This window comes from Schistocerca gregaria, chromosome 2, assembly GCF_023897955.1.
Source record: "Schistocerca gregaria isolate iqSchGreg1 chromosome 2, iqSchGreg1.2, whole genome shotgun sequence".
In the NCBI taxonomy this organism is placed as follows: domain Eukaryota; kingdom Metazoa; phylum Arthropoda; class Insecta; order Orthoptera; family Acrididae; genus Schistocerca; species Schistocerca gregaria.
The window spans coordinates 709,595,561-709,619,411 of NC_064921.1; the positions used below are offsets into that span (position 1 = coordinate 709,595,561).

The window sequence follows — 23,851 nt, forward strand, 5'->3', positions numbered from 1 at the left end:
CAGAGGGACTGGTGTTGGGGTGGGAGAAGCCAAATGGCACACACGGTGTAGCAGGTTCCTAGGTCCCTAGAATTATGCTGGAAGCCATGCTTTGCTACTGGGTATTGGACATCTCCTAGGCGGACAGTTCGTCTGTGTCCATTCATGTGCTCAGCCAGTTTAGTTGTTGTCATACCGATTTAAAAGGCTGTGCAGTGCAGGCATGTCAGCTGATAAATGACATGTGTAGTTTCACACGTGGCCCTTGCCTTGAATTGTGTATGTTTTACCAGAAGTGGGGCTGGAGTAGGTGGTTGTGGGGGGATGCATGGGGCAGGTTTTGCAGTGGGGTCGGTTACAGGGGTAGGAACTGCTGGGTAGAGAAGGTAGTCTGGGAATATTGTAGGGCTTAACAAGGATGTTATGGAGGTTAGGGGGGGGGGGGGGGGGCGACGAAATGCAACTCTGGGTGGTGTTGGGAGAATTTTGTCAAGGGATGATCTCATTTCAGGGTTGACTTGAGAAAGTCATATCCCTAGCGGAGTAATTTGTTGATGTATTCCAGGCCAGGATAATATTGGGTGACAAGGGGGATGCTTCTGTGTGGTCTGGGGGTAGGAACATTGTTGTTGGACAGGGAGGAATGTATTGCTCGGGAGATCTGTTTGTGGACAAGGTCTGAAACATAGTTGTGGGAGAGAAAAGCACTGGTCAGGTTACTGGTATAATTGTTGAGGGATTCGTCACTGGAGCAGATACGTTTGCCACAAATACCTAGGCTGTAGGGTAGGGAGCGTTTGATGTGGAATGGATGGCAGCTATCAAAGTGAAGGTAGTGTTGTTTGTTTGTGGGTTTGATATGGACAGAGGTGTGGATGTGAGCTTCAACAAGATGAAGGTCAACATCCAGGAATGTGGCTTGGGTTTTGGAGAAGAACCAGATGAAATTCAGATTCGAAAAGGAGTTGGGGTTATGGAGGAAATTAAGGAGTGTGTCTTCACCATGAGTCCAGACCACAAAGATGTCATCTATAAACCTATACCAGGCCAGGGGAAGCAGCTGTTGGGTCTCCAGGAAAGCCTCCTCCATACGGCCCATGAAGAGGTTGGCATAGGGCGGAGCCATCCTGGTTCCCATTGCCGTTCCCCTGATTTGTTTGTAGGTCTGGCCTTCAAAAGTGAAGTAATAATGGGTGAGGATGAAGTTGGTAAGTGTGATAAGGAGCGAGGTTTTTGGAAGATCTTCAGGTGGGCGTTGGGCGAGGTAGTGCTCAAGGGCAGAGAGACCATAGGTATGTGGGATGTTTGTGTAAACGAATGTAGCATCTATGGTGACAAGAAAGGTTTCAGGTGGGAGAGGAGTGGGAATGGAGTTGAGGCATTCTAGGAAGTGGTTTGTGTCTTTGATGTAGGATGGGAGTCTGCAGGTGATAGGTTGGAGGTGTTGGTCTACCAGAGCTGAGATACGTTCTGTTGGGGCTTTGAAGCCTGCTACAATGGGATGGTTCTCTTTATGGATTTTGGGTAAAAGGTAGAAGGTAGGGGTACGTGGCTCAGGTGGAGTGAGTACGCCTATGGATGCCGCTGTGAGGCCTTGTGAGGGATCTTGGATTTTTAGGATTTTCTGCAGCTCAGTCTGTATGGAGGGAATGGGATCCTGGGTAACAGCTTTATAGGTTGAGGTGTCGGAGAGTTGACACTGTCCTACCACATACTCCACACGGTCAAGTACCACAGTTGTGGAGCCTTTATCCGCCGGGAGGATGACAATAGAGCGGTCTGTTTTCAGCTCCTTAATGGCACGGGATTCAGCTGGGGTGATGTTGGGGGTTGTCGGGATGTTCTTCAAGAAGGACTGGGATGTGAGGAATTCCTGAAATGTCTGCAAGGGATGGTTTTGGGGGAGGGGAGGAGGATCCCTTTGAGAAGGCGGTCAGAACTGTTCTAGACAGGGTTCAACACTGGGTCTAGTATTTCGAGGCTGTGTTTGGGTAGTGAAGTGATATTTCCAGTTGAGGTTCTGGGTGAATGAGAGGAGATCTTTAACCAGGGCAGTGTGGTTGAATTTAGTTGTGGGACTAAGGGTTAAGCCTTTTGATAGAACAGATGTCTCTGGATGAGAGAGGGATCTGGATGAGAGGTTTAGAACTGAATTGGAACTGGTGATATGTGGCTTTTGACTGTGGTTATAGTTGAGATTTGGTCTGTGTGGGGTATGTGCTGGGATGGGGAGATTGAGTAGGGTGGCTAGGCTAGGTTTGTTGGCTATGAGGGGGGTTTGTTGAAGGTTCTGTTGTGGTTGGTGTTTGTCAGGGATAGGGAGAGGGACCCCACTTCTTAGGTGTTGCACTAGCACTGTGGATATTTTTTTCAGGCGGTGTGTGGCATGGAACTAAAGTTTGCAGCTGGCTTCTAGGATGATGTTCCTGAGTGTGCTCTCCAAGCAAGGGTTTGAGAGGTGGAGGACTTTGAAGAGGGATAGGAGCTGCTGGGAGTGGTGGTTACATGAAGTAGTTTAGAGATTCAGGACAAGTTGGGTAAGGGCTAAGGATTGAACGTTCTGGAAGTCCCGGAGAGACTGGTGGAAGGAGGAATTGCATCCAGAGATGGGTACTTTTAAGGTACGTCCTTTAGGGGTAATTCCAAAGGCTAAGCAGGACCGGAGGAAAAGTATGTGGGATTGCAGTTTGGCTACGGTGAATGCATGTTTCCGGAATGAATGTAAATAATGTGGTATAGGATTAGGGTACATAGTGGGTAACTGGTGGGTAGGGAAATTAAATAACTAAAGTCAAAACAGTAATCATAAGAGGGAATAAAACACGGAGGGAAGGACGAGAAAGAAAGAAATTGTGTTGGTAATGTTCAATACCAAAGGAAGACCACTAAATAAGAAAAATAGGGAAAAAGTTGACCAGACCAAGCAAGTATGTCCAGATCAGGGGAAACGAACACACGTTGCTCAAAAACAGAGATAGTGAGTGGTGAAAAACAGATCGCGCGTGCCCCAAAAAAGATCATGCATGCCGCAAAAAAGATCGCGTGTTCCGCAAAAAAGATTGCGGGTGGCGCAAAAACGTGCCAAAAAAAATTTTCTGTGGGAGAGAAAGATAGCCAATGACACAAAAATATCGCCAGCAACACGAAATTGACAGAAATGGATGATACTGGTAGGTGTGGAAGAGATTGCTGGCAGTGATTGTTGGCTGGAAAACAGCGAATAACGAACGTTAAAACTATGGAATGTTCAATAAATATATCAATAAATTAAAAAAGGAGAAGTAGATTATAAACGGAACAAGATAATAGGAGGAAAATGAAACTAGCACAGTTGGTGACGAAAATATTTACTTATGTATATATAAAACACTGAAGAAGAGAAAGTGTTTAGATGACAGATGTAAGTGATAGCTAACAAAAGGGACAAAACAATGAAGGATGTGGACCATATAGGCGATCTAAATGATTAATGGAAAATCTCATATAAAGATGTGAAACAAATACTAACAAAGAGATAGGGTGTCTGGCCAGTACTTATCTCAGCTCAGTACAGCCGATAGATACACAAAAAACAGAACCGAAAATTTACAGTAGAATATCTTTGGGTTCCCTCTGACAACTATGCCTCCATCCTTGCCACCCTCCCTGTTTTCCTTTCCCTGTTGCTTCATAACCTGGGTTGTGAGTAACTGAATCCATTTTCCCTTCTTCCCTTTCTTTCCCCTCTCTCCTCCCTGATGAAGGAACATTTGTTCCGAAAGCTAGGAACATAAATTTTTGGTTCTGTTTTTTGTGTATCTATCGGCTGTACTGAGCTGAGGTAAGTACTGGCCAGCCCCTCTATCTCTTTGTTAATATAGTTCTAGTATCCTCAGGTATGATGTTCTGAGCCATACACTACACAAACATAATTGAGCTGGGATCATAAACAAACCTTGTAAACCTGGAGCATACACATTCCACTGATCTACAAATTTTCACTTTTTATTCTTTACAGAAACAAAAGTGGCTGTGCTTTATAGGTTTAGAGGCACTGAAATTTAGTATCACAATTAAAACTGTGTTCTTGCTCAGGGTTACAATTAAATAAGGTGTTTGAATTTTACAGTCACACTTATGGGACATAATAACAGCTACATGCAAAGGCATTGCGACACAGGTTTCTCTGCTGTAAGTGAGTTGTATGGGTGCTTCCGGCACAATTTGGCAACACTAATTTAAACACCATGACTTACGTGCATACTATCCAGTCACAAGAGCATTGTCAAATGTAGAAAGTCACAAGAGCATTGTCAAATGTAGAAACCAGATGCAATTTTATCATTTGTAACGACTGTGTGCTCTTGTGCTGCATTAGTTCACTTGTTACTGGAAGGAATGTTGAAGCAGTTGGCAGTGACTGTATGTGACCTGAAATGTGCACATATGTGCTTTCACAAAAATGCCCTGCACCTGCAGTAGCAAACTTCATACCTTTTGATACATTTGTACAGAGGTTATTTGTAGTTCATGAAGGCAACCATTGACTAAAGCAGTAAAACAAGCATATGTCATGTATTTCAGGTGTCAAGTTGAAGACCAAGACAAATCCAGGGCTCAACGTGTATGTTGCACCTCATGTTTGTCTACACTGAATGGTTCGATGCATGGTAAAAACACCTCCATGAAGTTTGGTGTGCCAGCAAATTTGGCACGAACCTATGAATCGTGCATTGGATTGCTAGTTTTGTATGGTACCTCCACTGTAGGAAGGAGTCAATACCAAGAAGAAGAGGAATATTCAACACGCTGTCATACCATCAGTCATTCGCCCAGTGGCTCATTACAAAGGATTGCCAGGTCCTGTTCCTCATATGTAACCATTATCAAGCAGTGCCAGCAATGTTGCTCAAACAATGCCTGCAATTGAAACAGTGCAATCATTCACTAGTGACACTGATCCTACACTGACACGAACATTGTGATCTGAAGAACCACACAAGACCACACAGTGATCTGATTAGGGATTTAAATCTTCTAAAGTGTAAAGCCAAACTTTTCCTCATGACAGCAACAGTGGAACCTCCTCACTGGCACACTACATTTATCTGTGTTTTGAGAGTCTCAGATAAAACTTGAGTGTCATTTTAGTAATGTGGTAACATCGCCTTCTGCAGTGCACTGAAGTTTGTTTGGAAGACATGAACATAACACACAAACCAGACAAGCAGAGGCTGTAGATGGCTCAAAAACAAGCCTAAAGGCAGTACTGTTACACAGTAGTAATGAAAGGCCAACTATTCCTGTCTCATATATCACCTTAGCTAAGGAAAGTTAAACAGTGCTTAAATCCATTGTAAATTGTGTAAATGACAATAATCATGAATGGCTGGTATGTAGAGATTTCAGAGTTATTCTGATGCTCTTGGATCCACAATGGTGGTACACTAGGTATTGCAGCTACCTGTGTGAGTGAAACAACAATGCACAAGAAAAACACTACACACAGAGGGAATGGTTTCCTCAAAGAGTTCTCACACAAGGGTCAACAATATTTCTGAAGAATCTCTAGTGAAACTGAAAAAAATTGGTCTCCCACCATTGTACATTAAATCTGGGCTCATGACAGCAATTTTGAAGGATGCACACAGGAATGAAGCAGTATTTCAGCACAATTATTTGTGTAAGAAGTTTCCATGACTTAGAACAGAAAAGATTTACTTGGTACATAGATAACCAGCTGCTGAGGGACACACACACTCATCAGTTGCATGCATGGCATTGTTTTCATAATGTGATATTGTTCTTAGGAATCTGGAAAGCTGACCAAGCCATTTGAATGAGACCTTGTGCATGAAGTCATACAGACTTATAATGTCATTGGTTGTAACATGACCATGGAGATGGACTTCCTTTACTTGTACCACAATGTGTTCCCAGAGAATTGTGGTGCATTCAGTGATGAGTGTGGCCTGTGGTTCCACCAGAACATTTATCTCAGGCAACAACAGTACACAGGGCGGTAGACTACTGTTATGTTGGGTGATTTCTGCTGGATGCTACAGAGACATGCTGTAGACACCAACCACAAGGGGAAAGCAAAGAAATGGCACAAATAAACTACGTGAGCTCAATCAATTTATATATCCTACTTATTATGGTAGCAATATATGTTAAATGTAAAGTCCCAACTTACTTGTAACCCTGAGTTGTGATACAATTTTAATCATGATATTCAAGTTCAGCACACTGAAATCTATAAAGACTGTCTTCTTTGGTTTCTGCAAAAAATCCACTGTGGATCAGTGTAATGTCTGTTCATCATATTCTACATGCAATGAATTTAGAATATCAAGTGCTTCAAGGGGGTACATACTTGCTGCAAGGTAACTGGAAATTTCTCCACAGATAAAGTGCACCAGACCTGCCTTCATTCCAAGATCCTGACTAGGCTGTGTGGACCACCTTTTCCCCCGTCTTTCCTCTGCATTTAGTGAGGGATCACTATGACAACTACTCAGGAAAGGTCATTCCTGTGGTAAAGGAAAGTAATTAAAACAGCTTCCTTTCACAAGTCCAGAGATCGTGCTGTGTTCCAATTTAAAAGAATCAAGGAAGATTTCCTTAGAATACTTGCAATAATTGTAATGGTTTTGGTCTTTAACTAGTTCCACACAATATGCTGCAATGAAGCCTTCACCCAATTGTCATGAGATAAAACAGTTGTAAGCTCAATTACTTATGAAAATGAAGTTCCAACCATAACTATCAATAATTGCCCAGTAGAAGAAGACAACCTGCTAGCTGACAGTGACAGTAATTTAATTGAAATGTTTTGCCATAGTCTGGGCAGTATCTCCTTTGCTGGTCAGGAAACATGCATCTCACATCACAGCATTAATATCATACCTGGCTCCTCTCCTTCAGATCTTCCCAATGATTTCTCGTAGATACATTGGTTAAGTGGAACATTTTATGGTATTCAGGAACTGTTGCCATGACTTCTTCTTCCTGTCCTTGACAATACTGTGAGATTTTGCCATCATCGCCCAAAATGCTGTGTGTTTTTCTGAAGTTGGACAATTCTTGGACCAAAATAAAGCCATGCACTTGTCCTTGACTGAGGAGTAGCAATCACAATTCCACGAAGGAACATATTACTTTCTTAGTTGCCCTGAAGATTGTGGGATGGATGGTTCAGCAGCTTGGTGGATGATGCAGGTAATAAGAGCCAACCATTCATGGACAGTACCACAATGATTACATACATCATGTAACCTGCATGGTGTCCAATTTGCCTAGTTGAGCAATCATCTAACTAGCTTTCTCTCAGGCACCATTTTTCCTAGTTTGTGTATTCAGATATGAAAGTAGTCACTGGAGTACAGATAATTAGAGACTTCCTACTGAGCAGTATTTGTGTTGGCTGCAGAGTACAGTGAGAAATCAATGATTAAGAATGACCCCACCGAATTGCTGCACATCATCTGATAAAAAGGGGCTTTTTATTGATAGAGTCCAGGACTAAATGGTTGCACAGCATCATAAAAATTATGGTATGTGCACTGAAAGTTGCATGGGAGGAAGAATGGGCAGGTGAGCTGCATTAGGTTGCACGGAAAGGTTCGTTTTTCCAGGGCACTGTTCGAGAGTAGAATGGTAGAGAAGTAGCTTAAAGATTGTTCAAAGAACCCTCTGCAGGCACTTAACTGTGAATTATAGATTAATCTTGTAGGCATAGAGATAGATTAGGTCCATTTGGTGGCTGATAAGGAATCATATAATAATCCTCCTCGGCACATGCAAGGCAACTGCTTGTATGATCATGGCGACAGGGAGAGGCTACAAGTGGCATAAATACTTAACAAAACCAGTCAGCTTTTCTTTTGCCCTCTCATCAAAGAGGTCATCTTTCCTCTGACAATATAGCCCGTCAGCAAATTGACATCTGATTTTTGTTTTTTCTAAAAATTCCTCCTAAATACATAGGAACAAGGTTATTTTCTATTCTAAGAATCTCAATTCCTCTGCATATTACCTGAATCATTTACATTCAAATGTAGTATGGGAGTTATTTTATTGGTAATGTTTGTCTTTCTTTTCCACTCTCCAGAGAGCTAGTGAATCTGATCCCTGTTGGAAGATCTTTTCGTGTGTCTGATAGAACCAAGTCTGTACAATCTACAGGTATGGACTCAATTTTTCAAGATCTATTTTTTATTTAATTGGTTCTCTTTCAGTAATGAGAGAAGAACTTAATGGCTTTATTTATTATACATAATTTTTCCACATTCATCTGTTCCGACAAAGAGTTGGAATTAGTTGAATTTTATATTTTACATTTCTTACTGTACTGAGATTTACAGCAAATCTTTGTGGAAGCACTCACAGCTACAGGTGTTTATTGATGTTTCTAATGTACTGTTGTGTCGATGAAACTTTTTTGGTCACAGTTTTTTTGCTTATTGATGTTTACAAATTTGTGCATGCCTGTGACTTAACAGCCCTGAAACCTTTACACTAATGAATCTAGAGTGCATCTTCACTATGGCAGTACTTTATGCATAATACTACCACTGCAGCATTCCAGTTTCATGCAGAGTTTTGCCACATTTACTGCATGTAACCTGCCACTTGCAAGGTAAGCCCGTGTCTCCATAATATTGGCACTTAAAGCAGCTCATCATGGTTGGGTACATAAGGTCCTAATTTAAACCTAGGAAGACTATTGCTGATATATTGTGGTAAAACCAGTGAATTAAAAGTAAGTATAAATGCAGCTGTTTCCTCTAGTTTACCAATTTGATTCTTCACAATTTTACACATACTTCTTCCCACTTTTACTTTAGTGCTGCGCAAAGGGTTCTTCATGTGGAAGCAAGCGAAAGTTTTTGCAAATATCTGCAAATCATGCAATTGACACAAGACTTGGGTACCAGCCTGGTATTCACCAAGTGGGATGTTGTAAACCACCTAAAAATTACATTCATGCTGACTGGCACACCAACCCTTGTTGTTTGATCTGGGGCCTATGCATCTCTCTGTCCTAGAAGTGGTACTTTAATGTGTACGGCTATCAGGGCGAGTCCCACAGAGCTAAATTCTCAGACATAAAACCTAGCCGCTGACCAGCTGCCGCAAAGATTATGTCCAGGCCATTCACATATGTGATCAATGAATCTCTGCCTATTAGGATTCTGAATCTGGCCATTTGCATGATCTGGCAACACTGTGTGATGCAGAAGTGTCTGGTAGATGTGTTGTCTTCTGATTGAGCTGTTACAATTCTGTATTTTCCCATGGTCTAGCTGCAAACAACATGGTTTAAGTTCACTCAGTGCTTAATTTTTCAATTGCATTTTGGCTGGCTGCTAAAGGTCTCAGTCTGATAGAATCTCAAAGATAATTTGCTTCACTTTCTAATCCACAATTAATAGCAAAATCTTCCATGAATGAGCTGAAGGCTGTTTGTGTTCAAGAGTTTCCGCACTTTACAGTGGCCACTGGCCAATCAGCACTGGCAGCTTGCCACTGGCAGCCATTCAACCTGGTGAATGTGAGTGGCACACCTTGGACATGTTCCTGCTCTCACAACAGTAAGCATAAAATTATTGCTTATTGCAGTTTGGTTTTCTATGTGAAATAACTTTGATATATTGAGTGAACACCATACAGTTATAAAACATGTGTATATTGCTCTGAGTGTATTTATCAACTGTCATCTTCTTATCTGCAGTTCTGGTATTTCTCTTGCAAGTTAAGAATGGGATTTTGTAAACTTGAATGTTATGAATGTTGTTTTAATGTTACAGAATAAAGTTGCAAGTGGAAAAAGCTAACATCTGCGACATATTGTTCGCTTTGTATTTAATAGATGGGTGAAGTTAGCAGAGACAGCTCGAAACATTTGTTTTGTGTGTGGGGTGACTGCTATCAGATAAATCATGTCAGAAAAGGATTTTCTTGTTTCAGGGAAGATCACTCTGGAATGACTGATTTTCCACTTTCAGGAAGTCTCGATTTTTGATGAACTGCGATCATTTAACCTTCATGTGACACTTGCATTCAACAGCCAAGCTTCAGAAGTCAAGCATAAGAGTACTGCATGCTCTAATCCACAGCAACAAAAAATCAAAGGAGTAACTATTACTGGATTTTTGTTTGAACATTATCAGTTCGCTCACTGAAAATTTCTACGTAATATTGATAACATGAGAAGTTACCATGCTTTTATGTTAACTTCTTAACAAGAAATTAACATCTGAAAACAAAAGACATCTCCTCAAGCAAAGGACAATGTGAACAAATAACACATGTATTTTGCACCTTCTTGCACAAAAAGGGTGATCTGCACTACAACTCCTCCCCAGGGATACATCAATTGGAACTGCTCTTGCTGTCTACAACTAAGACATTTTTCCATCGCAATGTAACAAAAACAACCAACAAAACTGCATCAAGTGTTGTTGCTACATAACAACGCATTCTACTTACTTCAGTAACAAAACCATTGAGGAGTTTGTTTGGGAAGTCATCCTTCACATACTTATTCTTCTGATCCTGTGCCCTCAAATGTTTACCTTTTCCTGTTCCTGGCCAAACAACCACAAAGAAAATTCCTTTCTGGACAAAACTGTACCTAAAACCTGGTTTGACAACCTCTTTAACTCCAAACAAACAGGTTCCTACAGTTGTGGAATCAGAAAACTACCTGTGCATCACCAGATTGTTTTAGATAATGTTAGAGGATATATTGTAGGTGAATAGTTTCTGTCATAATTTTACTGTTGTGTTCAATAAACTAAAGGAAAAATGCTAATAAAATATGCACTTTACTAATACAAATGGATTTCAATTACCCCGATAACCTTGCGACAGAAGACTATTTTAGTAAAACAAAGTATTTACAAGCCAAGTAAACTTAAAGTAGTAAAATATTATGCACTTTGAGCTTCAAAACAGTCTCTGGTTAAAGGCTGTTCTGTGACCTACTCAAGTAGTATGGAAATGAGACAGTTGCAATTAAGGCATAAAAAACCCAGTTAATAAATTACTCAGTGTCACTAAAAGTATGTATTTAAAAAAAAACAAAAATTAAGTTGGAAGAAGCAGCCTCCATTGCCTTCATCCCTCTATTAAACCCGAGGTGAACAATATGGCACAAATGTTTGCTTTTACCACTTGCAACTTTTAGATTCAAGTGTAAAAAAATCCATCTCTTAACCGCAAAACAAATTACATAATGACAAGTGTTAAATACAGTCACAGAGACCTACCTTGACCTGCACACATTACGTAACTGTATTGTCTATGCTCGGTTTATTGAAGTTATTTTGTGGGAGGAAAAAAAAAATCAATTCAATACTTACTAATGTGAGACGAGAAATGTGTCCAAGGTGCGACATCCTGCATTCACCCAGGTGAATGACAGCTAGCGTCGAGAGGCTTTTGGTGGACGGTCAGTGTGCGAAAACTCTCAAGTATAAACTGTTCTCATATTCACACAACCATGAGCTCTTTCATGGAAGATTTTGCTGTTACTGGTGGCTTAAAAAGTGAAGCAAATTGTCTTCGAGGTTCCAACACACTTATATCTCTAGCAGACAGCCAAAATGTGTTTTAAAAAAAATTAAGGAATGTGTGGATTCAAACTCTTAACTTTGTATCTACACTGTGTGTCATTTTCTGCTGGATCACAATCAGGTATAGCATTGTAACAGCTTGAATAGAAGACAACACTTTCACCAGACACTTTCACATCCCACAGTGTTACCAGGTTGTGCAGATGGCTGGACTAAGAATTCTGAGGGGTGGCCGGTTTTATTGACCGCTTACATGAATTACTCAGACTGCCTTTGAGGTGGCCAGATTTTATGTCAAAGAGTGTACATGCCCAACAAATCTCTCCAGGAAAAAATCCTTGCTAAAATTCATTGTGTTGTAAAGTTCTGTTAGAATATGGTAATACTGAACGTTTTTTCCATTTTGTATCAGGGAGAGAAGTAGAGAATCTCAGATATATAGTCCTGCTCATGATATGACTCATGGATGTAAGCATTCCATGTGTACACTGTAGAGTTTTACCTAAATGGGATCATGGAACCTTTCCAAATGAGCTAACTTTTCTTGCCTTTCATAACATTTATTTTAACTTCTAGTTATGTGAGCATTATTTTCCAAAGATCTTTCTTGTATGTTGGATCTGAACTCTACCCAACCAACCACTTGAGCTGTTGGCTGTGTCTTTGAGTGATACAGTAAGAGCCACTTGGGGAAATAAAGGCCCATCAAGAGTGAGCCCCACTGCACAAGTCTAACAGAATTGAAGTGTGGCCAGTAGCTTAGGTGTTACCTATTAAAGATGTTTTGCATGAACAGCCATCGAGCTTACTGGCACACAGAACACCTTGAGGTTGATGATTTTTATAGATATTTGCATTATTCATACCATCAAGGCAGCTAACCAATATGCTTGTTCACTTTTAAGTATAACTTTCCACCATTGGGCCACAAAATAGTTGGTTGGTTGATTTGTGGGAGGCACCAAAACATGTCTTAAGTTTGAGGTTGTAGAAGACTAGTAGCATTAACAGTCCCTAAGTCCGTTAATTCTGAATTCATTGCATCCATTCACAGACCAGACTGTCCAAATTTCCTAAGGTGCGTAACCCAGGGGAACATGTGGCTTATAGAATGTGACAAATGTAGTGAGCATTATCTCCCCCTCCACCCTTACTGTTTTGCTATCGCACATAAAGAGATGTACAGGATGAGCTATGCTATGTATATACTCACTTGTCATATGGTCATAATAATGTGACCAAACAGAGGATGTCAAATCAAAAAACATCCCCAATCATTTGTTACTCTGGCATTCAATCCTTGTTAATATCCCAGTACACATTCACTTTGTTCCAGGCCTATCAGTTTAGCATACATGTTGGTAATGCAGCATTTGTTGAACTAGGCATGAAATGTGGTATATTAGTGTAATTTGGGTTATGAAAAAGCTACTGGAAATATCAGAAAGGACAGGTGCATCACTGAATTGGTTCATGAACACATTATATAGTAGTTCCAGCTGTGACTTGTAGTGTCTTCACAATATACCATTAAACCTAATTGGTATGTAACTTCAACAGTTCATGATGGCAAGTCAATAGATAGCAAACACAGCCTTTTGACACTTTCTTCTCTAAGTGAAAAAGGGTCACATCACAATTACTAGAATAAATGGTAGATATCACACACAGGTGTGCTATGATGGTGATGTCACCACTGACCCTCTCATATTTCACACCACATAGAAACTTAAAGGTATAGCGTGTACAATGTGTTTCACTCCTATATAATTATCATGAATGTAATTGGGATTTTTTATATTAAAGTATATTATTACTATTATTATTATTAGCCACAAGGCTCCCAGAGTGGAAGACGTTAAGTAAAGATGCTTCATTGTCCATTCTTCTTGTTCTTTTTATTTGCCCACCAGTTTTTCATTGTTTGTGAGAATTTAGCTCTCCTTTCTTCACTCCATTTTGTTCTGGTTCTTCGGGCCTTTCTCTCTGGTTTAAGCTCCCATTTTTCAACTTTTATTCTAAAATTGTTCCTTGTGTCTATTTCTTCTTTGATTATTTTGGCTAATTTAAAGTCTTTTTTTTTAACATTTTGGATTCATTCTCCTCCATTATCAAGGGAAACTACAAATTTTACTATTTTTTTTGTTAGTCTGCGTTCAGGAAGCCTCATTATGTGGCCATACAATTTGAGACGTCTTTTCCTCATGTCCGTCCCTATATTAGAATATTCTTCAATTTTGGAGGTTTTCTGTAGTCTATACCTATTCTTGGACCATCTTGGTCCCAAAATTTTCCTAATTATTTTGCTTTCTTCTTTCTTTCGTATCAGTTTTCCTGTTTAGTGCCAAGGTTTCCTGGCATATAACACTGATGATTCAATTACTGTTTTGTAATGTCTAATTTTGGCATTTAAGATAATCATTTTTTACTATGGAGCTTTTGCACTAATCCTTTTTGTAGTCTTTCTTGTTGTGCATGTTGTTCAGATATAATAATAATAATAATAATAATAATAATAATAATAATAAGAGAGCATTTGAACTTGAATTCCTTTATGATGATTGCTTATGTTTTTTATGAGCCCAAATTTTCTTCATGTGTTCACTGTGTTGTTTCTTTTGCTCCAATGTCCATTTGCATCCTGGTCTCTTCTGTGTTGTCGTGTCAAATTTATGTTTTTTGAAGATGTTCCTGAATTCAGTTCTATTTTCTGCCACGTTTACTGTTATGTGTGCTTGTCTGAGGTCCTCTAACTTCTTTCATTCATTTTGTTTTTCCCCTGCCTGAGTTAATGACTTTAAGAATTCGCTTTGAAATTCTGTTTTCATTCATCCTGTGGATATGTCCGTAGAACTGCATTCTTCTTTTCCTTATTGTATCCGTAATCTTGTCTGTGTATTTATATAATTCTGATGTTGGTCTCTTCTTCCAGATTCCTTGCTCTTGTATCGGGCCAAAATTTTCCTGAGAATTTTCGTTTCTTCTTTCTCTATTTCTCTGATTTCAGTTTGCCCACCTATTTGTGTTGTTTCAGATGCATACAGTGCCTCCGGAAGTACGACAGTGTTGTAGTGCTTCAATTTTGCATTAATGGATATGGACTTTTTGTTATAATAGTTCCACGTGAGTTTATATGCTTTCTGTAGTTTCTTTATTCTTTCCTCATTGGCCTTTAGGTTGATCCCTGATGGCTGGATGATTTCTCCCAGGTACGTAAAATGTGGTACTTGTACGATTTTCCCATGGGTTGTCACAATAGGCAATTTGTCTTGTGGCATTCTTTCTATGTACTAGGTTTGCAGGCCAGTTCTTTGTGCAATTTCGTGTAACTTCTCTATGGCGTTAGTGGCTTCTTTTCTATTATTTGTGAGGATTGCAAGATCATCCGCAAAATCTAAACACTTCACATTGAATCTATTATCTTTTCTAATGCCAATTTGGATTCCTTTGACTTCTTTTTCCCATGTCCTGATAATTTTTTCAAGAATGATGTTAAAGAGTAATGGTGAAAGTCTGTCACCCTGTCACACTCCAGTGTGGATTTCAAATGGTTCCGAGATATCCCCCATAAATTTAACCTTGGAGACTGTGTCAGTTAATGTTTCCCGAATGATTGCTCGTCTTTCTGTCAATGCTGAATTCTTGCAGTGTCTTGCAGAGTGCTACTCTGTCTATTGAGTCGTAGGCCTTTTTAAAATCTACAAAAGTAGCCACTGTGTTTCGGGTGTTTCTCATCTGGAGAATCATTTTCAGATTCCAGATATGCTCTATGCATGATCGTACCTTGCGAAAACCAGCCTGGTATTCTCCTATTTGTGGGTCAGCTTGTTCTTCTAATTTATTCATGAGAACTTCTGATAGGATTTTATATGTGACCGGTACGAGTGAGATACCCCTGTAATTATTTGGTTCAGTTTTGTCCCCTTCGTTGTGGAGTGGATGGATGAGTGTGCATTCCCATACAGAAGGGATCTGTTCTGTTTTCCAAATGTTTAATATGATTTTGTGAATTTTTCCTGTTAATCTTTCATCATTTAGTTTCCATAGTTCTGCAATAATTCCACCTTCTCCTGGGGCTCTATTGTTTTTCAGTATCTTGATAATTTCTACTATTTCGTTGATGGTTGGCGGTTTAGCATCAGGATTTGGTGTAGAAGTCTCGTAGTGAATATCCTCTGTAGGTCTTTCGCAGTTGAGAAGTTTGTTGAAATAGTCTGCGAGGATTTGGCAGTTATTCTTCGTGTTAGTTTCTAGTGAACCATCCGGTATCTTCAAGCAAAGATTGGGTGGCTGGTATCCTGCAATATGTTCTTTAAACATCTTATAAAAATTCCTGGTATTTCTCATCTTAAAGTCTTGTTCTATCTCATCTAGTCGCCGTTTATCATAATTTCTTTTTTCGCTCCGAATAGATTCCGATGTTTGTTTTCGGATTACTAGAAATTGTTGCCATTTTTCTGATGTTTTGTGACTATTGAAGTTTTTCCAGGCATTGGTCCTTTCTTCTATTGCTTGGTCACATATTATACTCCACCACGTGTGTTTTCTCCTTCTCGGGGGTTGGCCCAATTTCATCGTGGATTTGAGGACGTCCACAAGTGCTGTCCAGTTTGTGGTGTTTGTGTGACTAATTACCTGTAAGATGTTTTCCTTGTTGAGTTTTTTGTATTTGGGGTCTGGTCTCAGCACTTTGTTTAGTTTTGGCTTTTTTCTATTGGGTTGTAATCTGGTCATTATCTGTAGAATACGGTGGTCTGAGTCAAAAAATCCTCTTCTCGTTTTCACATTCAGATTTTCTGCTGTGTTACTCTTGGAGATGGCCACATGGTCTATCTGGAATTCACCCAACATTGTGTTGGGCGACTTCCAAGTATACAGTTTCTTGTTTGGTTTTTTGAATTGTGTTGACATAATTACGAGGCCGAAATTTTCGCAAAAGCTTATCAATCTTTCCCCATTCTTGTTAGTTCTCTTGTGAGCTGTATGGATTCCGGTCATTTTCCTGTACTTTTTCTCTTTACCTAATTGTGCATTAAAATCGCCTAACTAGATTATTACATGGTGTTTGGCAATTTTGTTTGTCGTCTCTTCAAGACCATTCCAGAAGTCATCCACTTTCTGGCGGTTCTTCTTGTTACAGTTATTTGTGGGTGCGTGTGCGTTGATCAAGGTACAGGCTTTGTTGGCCGATTTGACGGAGAGCGTTGATACACGTTCTGAGGCAGACTAGAAGTCAATGACAGAGTCGCTGATAGATTTGTGAACTGCAAATGCTGTGCCAAACTGTTTGAGTCCTTTCTCATTAGTTTTAACTGCTGGTTTTTCTTTGCCGATCCTGTAGTTGTCTGTATCAAAATGGTTTTCGTCCGTAAGTCGTGTTTCCTGGATTGCAAGGATTTTGATCTGGAATTTTTGCAGCTTGTCTGTAAGTTGTTTGAACTTGCCCAGTTTGAAAAGAGTATTAGTATTAAGTGTACCGATGAAGTGTCTTTGTTTTGTGTGTAACAATTTGGACGTCGTCTGGTTCTCAACCTTAGGCATAACATGATGCTCCTGGTCCCCCAGAATCTGATGACCAGGTAAAGCCAGCCTTGTGACTGGCGCCCGGGGTAGTGGATTATTGTGTTATCACCATGTTTGGTTTTCAAGTTGAAAACTAACTTGGTGGTGGTCCTTCTGAGGAAAGATCATGAGGAATACAACTTGATTGTTGAGATCAAGAAGGTTGCTGCAGCCACACCATCTAGGCGAACAGACGCTGACCCCTAACCGCTCGATACCAGGCAGACGTTAGTGGATTTCGGTTGATAGTTTTGGTCCACCCCGGGTTTTTTATTTCCCCGATACCCTCCATATCTGGAGAGCATTCCCCTATCCGCCACCTGGGGAGGTGACTGCCGGGAGACTATCAACTCCACACTCCATTATTATTATTATTATTATTATTATTATTATTATTATTAATTTATAAAATTTTGCTCTATATTGTTTGTTTGGTAGATACACTATATGTGAAAATGAGAAGTATCCAGAAGACATGCCTGGATGTCAATGTACCTTTGTAGAAGTACATACAATCAGGAGGTATGTAAGTGATTTAGAGTTTCGTTCATCTGTGAAAGGTAGGGCGGCCACCTAACTGCATTAATGTTATTCATGTATAGTGTTGTTATGAGGACTGATAGGATATAAAATGGGTGTGAACAGTGTCAGATGTTGAGTGATCACTGTTAAGGAGATGGAGATGTTGCGTGCTCATATAATAAAACACTATCATCACCTGACAGAGTTTGAAAGGGGCCTCATTCTAAGTCTCAATTTGACCAGCTGCTTAAATTGTGCAATGTCCAGGTTTGTGGGGTATTCAGATGTGACTGCATGGGAATCTAAGGCCAGGCACACTCACTGTCAAGGTCCCAGTCAACCACATCTAACCACCACAAGGGAGAGTAGCCAAACTGTGCACCAAGCACAATGTAACCCCTTCACATCTTAGCCTGCCATATACGAACAAGTAATGGACTCCCTGCAGCATCCATCATCATTCATCAGGCACTTTCAGCAGCTGGACTAAGGAGTTACCATCCACACATAGGCTGCCGTTAACACCACAACACAAATGGCTGCATCACTGTGTTCAGTGATAGATCGCAGTTCTCCACTACCCTGGATGATCATCATCGGTGAGTATGGCAGTGACATGGGGAGTTATTACAGGGAGAGGTCCCGTTTTTCTAATGTTCTGGCAAGACACAGTGGTGTTATTCCTGGTGTCATAGTGTAGGGAGCTACTGGGTATGACTTCAGCTCATAGCTGGCAGTGACTGTGGGAACTCTGACAGCACACCAGTATATCATGGGCATCCTGTGTCCTCAAGTGTTAGCTCTCATGTGAAACTATCATGGTGTTATTTTTCAACAGGATAATGCTCATCCACACATTAAACATGTCTCTATAACTGTCTACATGATGGTGAGGTATTCCTGTAGCCAGCAAGATCCCCAGATCTGTTCTTGATAGGGCATGCATAGGTCCAACATGGATGTCAACTCTGTGCCAGAGACAGGGATATCAAAGACCATTTACAATAGTTGTGAGCCAGACTGCCCCTGGAGAGGATACAGTGGCTTTATCGGACCCTTACCAACCAAATCAGTGCCTGCTTCTAGAACAAAGGGGACGTGACATCATATTAAAAATGGGATTGTACTGCCAAGTTCATTGTAAATTTGACTCAGTTTTGTAATGCTATCACATATCCTCTCAACCCATGAATTTTCATTTCATTTCCTCTTGCACTTCCGAGTACTTCACATTTCTTGTCGGATAATTATATAACAGATTTTTTTCTAAAATTTATCTGGATTATTTTTTGTATGGTGGGTGAAATGTTTCTGTGTAGCCTCTGAAGGACGTCAACCTCTTTCATCATCTCAGAGGGCACTTCTTTCTCGCTGGAAGGAAAAGCTCTCACTGCTTCGTATTAAATCGTTTATCTTTCCATATTTCTTAACAGTCATTGTGAAATGATGCTATTTGTCAATGTTGTGCACTTGATTTACAAATCTTGTAGTGAAAAAGTTATGTAGCGGGTAGCTTACTGTTAGATCCGTTTTAGACCATACATTGTTGCGAATGAAATGTAGCTAAAAGTACCAAAAAGTTTTTGAAATGATAATGACACTGATATCTGTCTCTGGTCACAAGTAATGCGAGCTATTCACTCGCGTCAGTGCTGCGTCTGCGAGTCACGGAGATCGCGCTGTTACAACTTGGTTTAGTGTAGTCATATAATGCAGGACAGAAAAAAAAAACTAATTACTAGTGATCAGTAGTGTAAAACTGATCACAAAAACAAACTGGAGATTTGTGATACTTTTACTGCAGAAACTGAAGCGCAATTCTGTAGTCTCGTTGTCTACTTTGACAGAAAAAATAATGGAGAGTTAATGAAACTACTGTAGATGGACACAGATGTGCGTTTCATTGTTCTTCATTGTTTTTTTTTCTTCATTGGCGGGCTGCGCTGAACTGTCAAGGTAATCCCCACTCTTTGGCTAAATGGCCAAATGCCGGAGGCCAAACAAAATAAATTGAAAAAAATCCCCATCTTTCGACAGCTGACAAGCAAATAGTAGAAAACGCAGCTGCAGTCAACAGTTGCTCGCCTTTAGTTAGTCTGTGCTGTTGTGTAGAACACTGTCTTCATTATTTTATTGGTATTGTTTTGACTCTTCAGTAACTCGTCGACTTTTGAAGTACAGAAGAACTAGGAGATTATGGATTCCTCCCATAAATAGCGACAGACATTTAGGAGAGTTTTTTTCTTTACATGAAGAACTTAAAAACTATCCTGAAAAATTTTATTCATATTACAGAATGAATCGTAATACATTTCAGTATGTGCTGCAGAACATTCAAGACAAAATTTTGAAACAGAACACAAATTTTCGCAGAAGTATAACAGCAGAAGAAAAATTGTGTATAACTATAAGGTAAGATTCATTAGTACACACTTTTTGGTTTGCAGTAGAACTTTGTGCAGCATTCACTACCTCCAATTAATTGTAGTCATGCTTTTGTATTTTAAATTTCACAAATGCTTACCTCTTAGGGGAAGAGAGTTTATGGGACTCCTGAGAATCATTAGGAAGTAATTAGCTTCGTCATTTTGAGTTATATCTTGCTTTGCCTTCAACAAAGAATCGCAGAAATACTCCTTCAGAATTTTCCAACTTTTTTCTTCATGATGCAGCGCTTGGCAGTGGTGATGGTTCATCATGTGGAGCCACTGATGACATCACAGAATTCTTTTCATTACCTTGTAAGATTATTGATAGGCGAAGGGTTTTGAGATAATGCCCTTTGACTCAGTGGTTCTATTTGCACTGATAAGGAACTGCCACAGCATGACTTTACAATTCATTGTCATCTGGTAGGGACACATTTCCATCCCTCAGTGACACTCATATCTGTCTCCAAGTAAATGCGAACTATTCAGTGGCGGCAGTGCCGCGATCGCTGGCAAGCTATTGTTGTAAATGCATGTAAATACGCTAGATTAAATAAATGAAATGAAAGTAATTTCTCATGTATCATTATAATAGACATAATTTTCCCTCACTGATTGTAAAATGTGAGGTAACATCTTAAAATAAAAGACGTGTGCAGTCACACTTGTGACGAAAGCAGAAAGGAGACGTGTGATGCGTGTACTGCAGAAGCTGTAGAACTGCTCCACAGGCTCGCGCCTGTGGTCGGCTCGCGCCGGCAATATTAAACACTCGGGATGTCACCAGCTCGGCTCCGGGAGGCTCACGCCGTGTCGGCGTAGTCCGGCCGCCAGTGTGAACACCGCAATTCAAAACAATGTGTCTGATATCAAAGCGAGCGGCGGCCCGGCCAGGCTCGGCTCGGCCCGGCTGGCAGTGTGAACGCAGCCTTAGAGCACATAGGCCCAGAGCACGGATAAATCCCTATGACATTCTAAACTCAAAACAATAATATTTTAATGTTACATATGTTATATTTATATTTGTAATATGAATCAGGTTTTCCTTTGGGACATCAAAAATGTTAACTATGTTAACAGGTTTTCTATTTTTTATTGTGAGAAATTATGTTGCAACTTTCTTCATTTTCTCACATTTAGTCTTTATTCAATCTCAGTTCAGTTATTTGTCATTTTCTTTCTCACTGATAGCTATCATTGTGATGAAAGTGTGGCTCCCTTACAAAACACATGACAGCTAGGTTCTCCATTCAAGACTGTTTCATATCCATAATGTCATTTAATCCTACAAAAGTTTTTGTGTTACTATCAATGAAATTACTGTGGAATAGTTAAAATTATCTTTCCATTTTCAAAACAAATTCCATAAACCATTCATTTTGTGACATTCGCCTGCTTTATTTCATCACTGATGGTCCTCGGTGTCAACTTACTGCGTTGTGACTCTGGCTGAAAAATGGGGGGGGGGGGGGGGGGGGGACACTTCAACACTGACTACTTTAAATGATGTAGCCAACAGGTGCACAGGTGCGTTTCACAGTTCTTTACTTTCACTGTTTACAACCACCCCATTATTACACAGTTATATGGCCAGTTAACTATTGGCCCTTTATATATCAGCACACTAATAGGCACTGAAACTGCACATTGTTCGAAGTTTAATTTACAGAAATTACAATTAAAACTTAACTCATTAAATTAACTAAATGCATCAAAAAATTCTTTCTTTTTAACAGTTTTTTCTACTACAAGAGTTAGGCCAAATTATTTGTTTAAATGATGAAATTAACAGATACTGTTATGAACACAATATTTTTGACAAAACTGTTAATTACTTTGGAATTAATTAAGGGATGTCTTTGCTAACATGTTTTCAAATAGAGCCAAATAGATACTTTAAGAATACTATTAGTTGTTCCTCCACATGTTTATAATTAGTACACAATTATATTTGTTTATAAGTCAATAATAGAATTTTAAGTTGTGAACCAATTACTGATTTCACCCTATAAAAAAAGATACTAACTAGGAATAGTCAAAATAAATTAGAAAATCAATTACATACATAAAACTAACCACAAAATTAGATCTGGTGCTATATTCTTTAAAACGAAGGGCCAGCCTTTCTCTTTTATGAATATGCAAATTATACTCGTGTATGTTAATGGTAATTAGTCAGAAATAAAAAAATGAATTCAAGGAGGCAGATAGCAAAGCAAGAGGGGAAGTAAAAATATCCCACCTTGTTTTGTCACAGGTTGACATCACTGAAGGTTTTCCATGACTGTTTGAGACCAGTTCTTTCCTGAAAAATTATATGTTCAGTTCGGTTATACCTTACACATAACAACTCTGGGTGTTTACAATTAACTCAATAAGCAACATAACCTGTTATCACCCCAACAACTCAACACTTTCTCTCAGCTCTGTAACATTTTCCTCTTCGTGTTTGGTGCAATACTTAAAAAGGACATCCACTTCTGAAATTATTCTTCAATTCCCTTGTTCTCGTGCTCAATTTCTATGCTTTCCGTTAAATATGATGTGTCTCGCTACTCACAAGATGATGGTTCTAAAGTTGTATCTCAAGTTTCTGACAAAATATCAGCACTTAAAGTGTCAATTCCTTTCTCATTCTTGCATGTGCCACTAGATATTATTTCACTCACATTACACCTCAAAATCAAAGTACTGATTCTTTCAAAGATGGTGGTAGGCAAAGAGTTCATGTAGTATCTCCCAGTCCTCTTACTTTGGAAACAAAAGTCTATCCTGATTACATCTTGAAGACATAACATATGTGTATCCTTTGAGTTTCAACTCCTGAAAAACAGAGAATAAACTGTTTATAGGCATTAAAAACCTGTTCTGAAAACTGAGCAAGTAATCAGCAGTTGGTGTTCCTTTTTTTCTTCTTCTTCTTCTTTTCTTTATTTCTTTTTATTATTCTCAGTGTGAGAATGAGATAGTACAGTTCATCTAATATGCCATCTTTTCCTGGTAAGCAATTCTGTACATTCTCTTTAATTTATATCCATTAACAGGAGGTACTGAATCCAGCACATCAAATTTGTTTTATGACTTTTACAATTTCCAACATAACTGGAATTAGGAAAGTTATAACAGATGGCTTGTTCTACAGTGAGAAAAATACCTCTGTTTTCCTTACATTGTGTTTGCATACCAGCAACAAGGCAATGATTCATGGTCAGTTTATGGGAGGGTGTATTATGTTTGAAAATTCAAGTCACCGGGAAAATTTCAAAATTCATATCAGGATTTTATATGATGTACAGGGAACTTCTGCACATCGTCTCATCAAGTTCTGCATCAACTTTTTTGTAATAGCTATAACATTCTTTAATCATGTTTCAAATATAATACACTGTGCACAATAGCAAGATTCACATCTTTTTCTATTTTTGCTTGATTTCCATCCTGTTTTGATTTTTTAAGTATCCACAGTTCTTCTCTCCTATTGGTTTTCTTCATTTTACATTTGCATATTACAAACTGCATTTCTCTGTTATTTGTTAACCATGTTATTTAGATTTATCTTTAATCATAATTGAAGTCTTTTGGTGATAGCTTCATTTCTTGGTTTTTATGTGGCATCTAGATTTCTCATTTCCGGTTCTGGGGTTTGACATCACCTAATAGCTAGTTTTGTTTTGGCTCCAAGCAAAGACATCTCCAATACAACAGCTCTAGCTCTCCTTTTAAATGTTATAGATCACTTTTAGTGTTATGATAATATATCTTAATCTAGTAACTGACAAGAGTAGAATATAGCGTACA

The 23,851-nt window shown here is 39.3% G+C and overlaps 1 protein-coding gene across 5 annotated transcripts in view; it reads right to left on the reverse strand.

Moving 5' to 3' along the window:
- LOC126334821 (arylsulfatase G-like) overlaps nt 1-23,851 on the reverse strand; it is a 262,638-nt gene that overhangs the window by 206,281 nt on the left and 32,506 nt on the right. For 3 of the 5 annotated variants that reach the window (XM_049997469.1, XM_049997470.1, XM_049997468.1), the window contains exon 8: nt 22,296-22,358. The exons of the other annotated variants lie outside the window; for them this stretch is intronic. In XM_049997469.1, the coding sequence (XP_049853426.1) occupies nt 22,296-22,358 (63 nt within the window). The remainder of the gene's footprint in view (nt 1-22,295; nt 22,359-23,851) is intronic. 5 annotated transcript variants of the gene reach the window in all.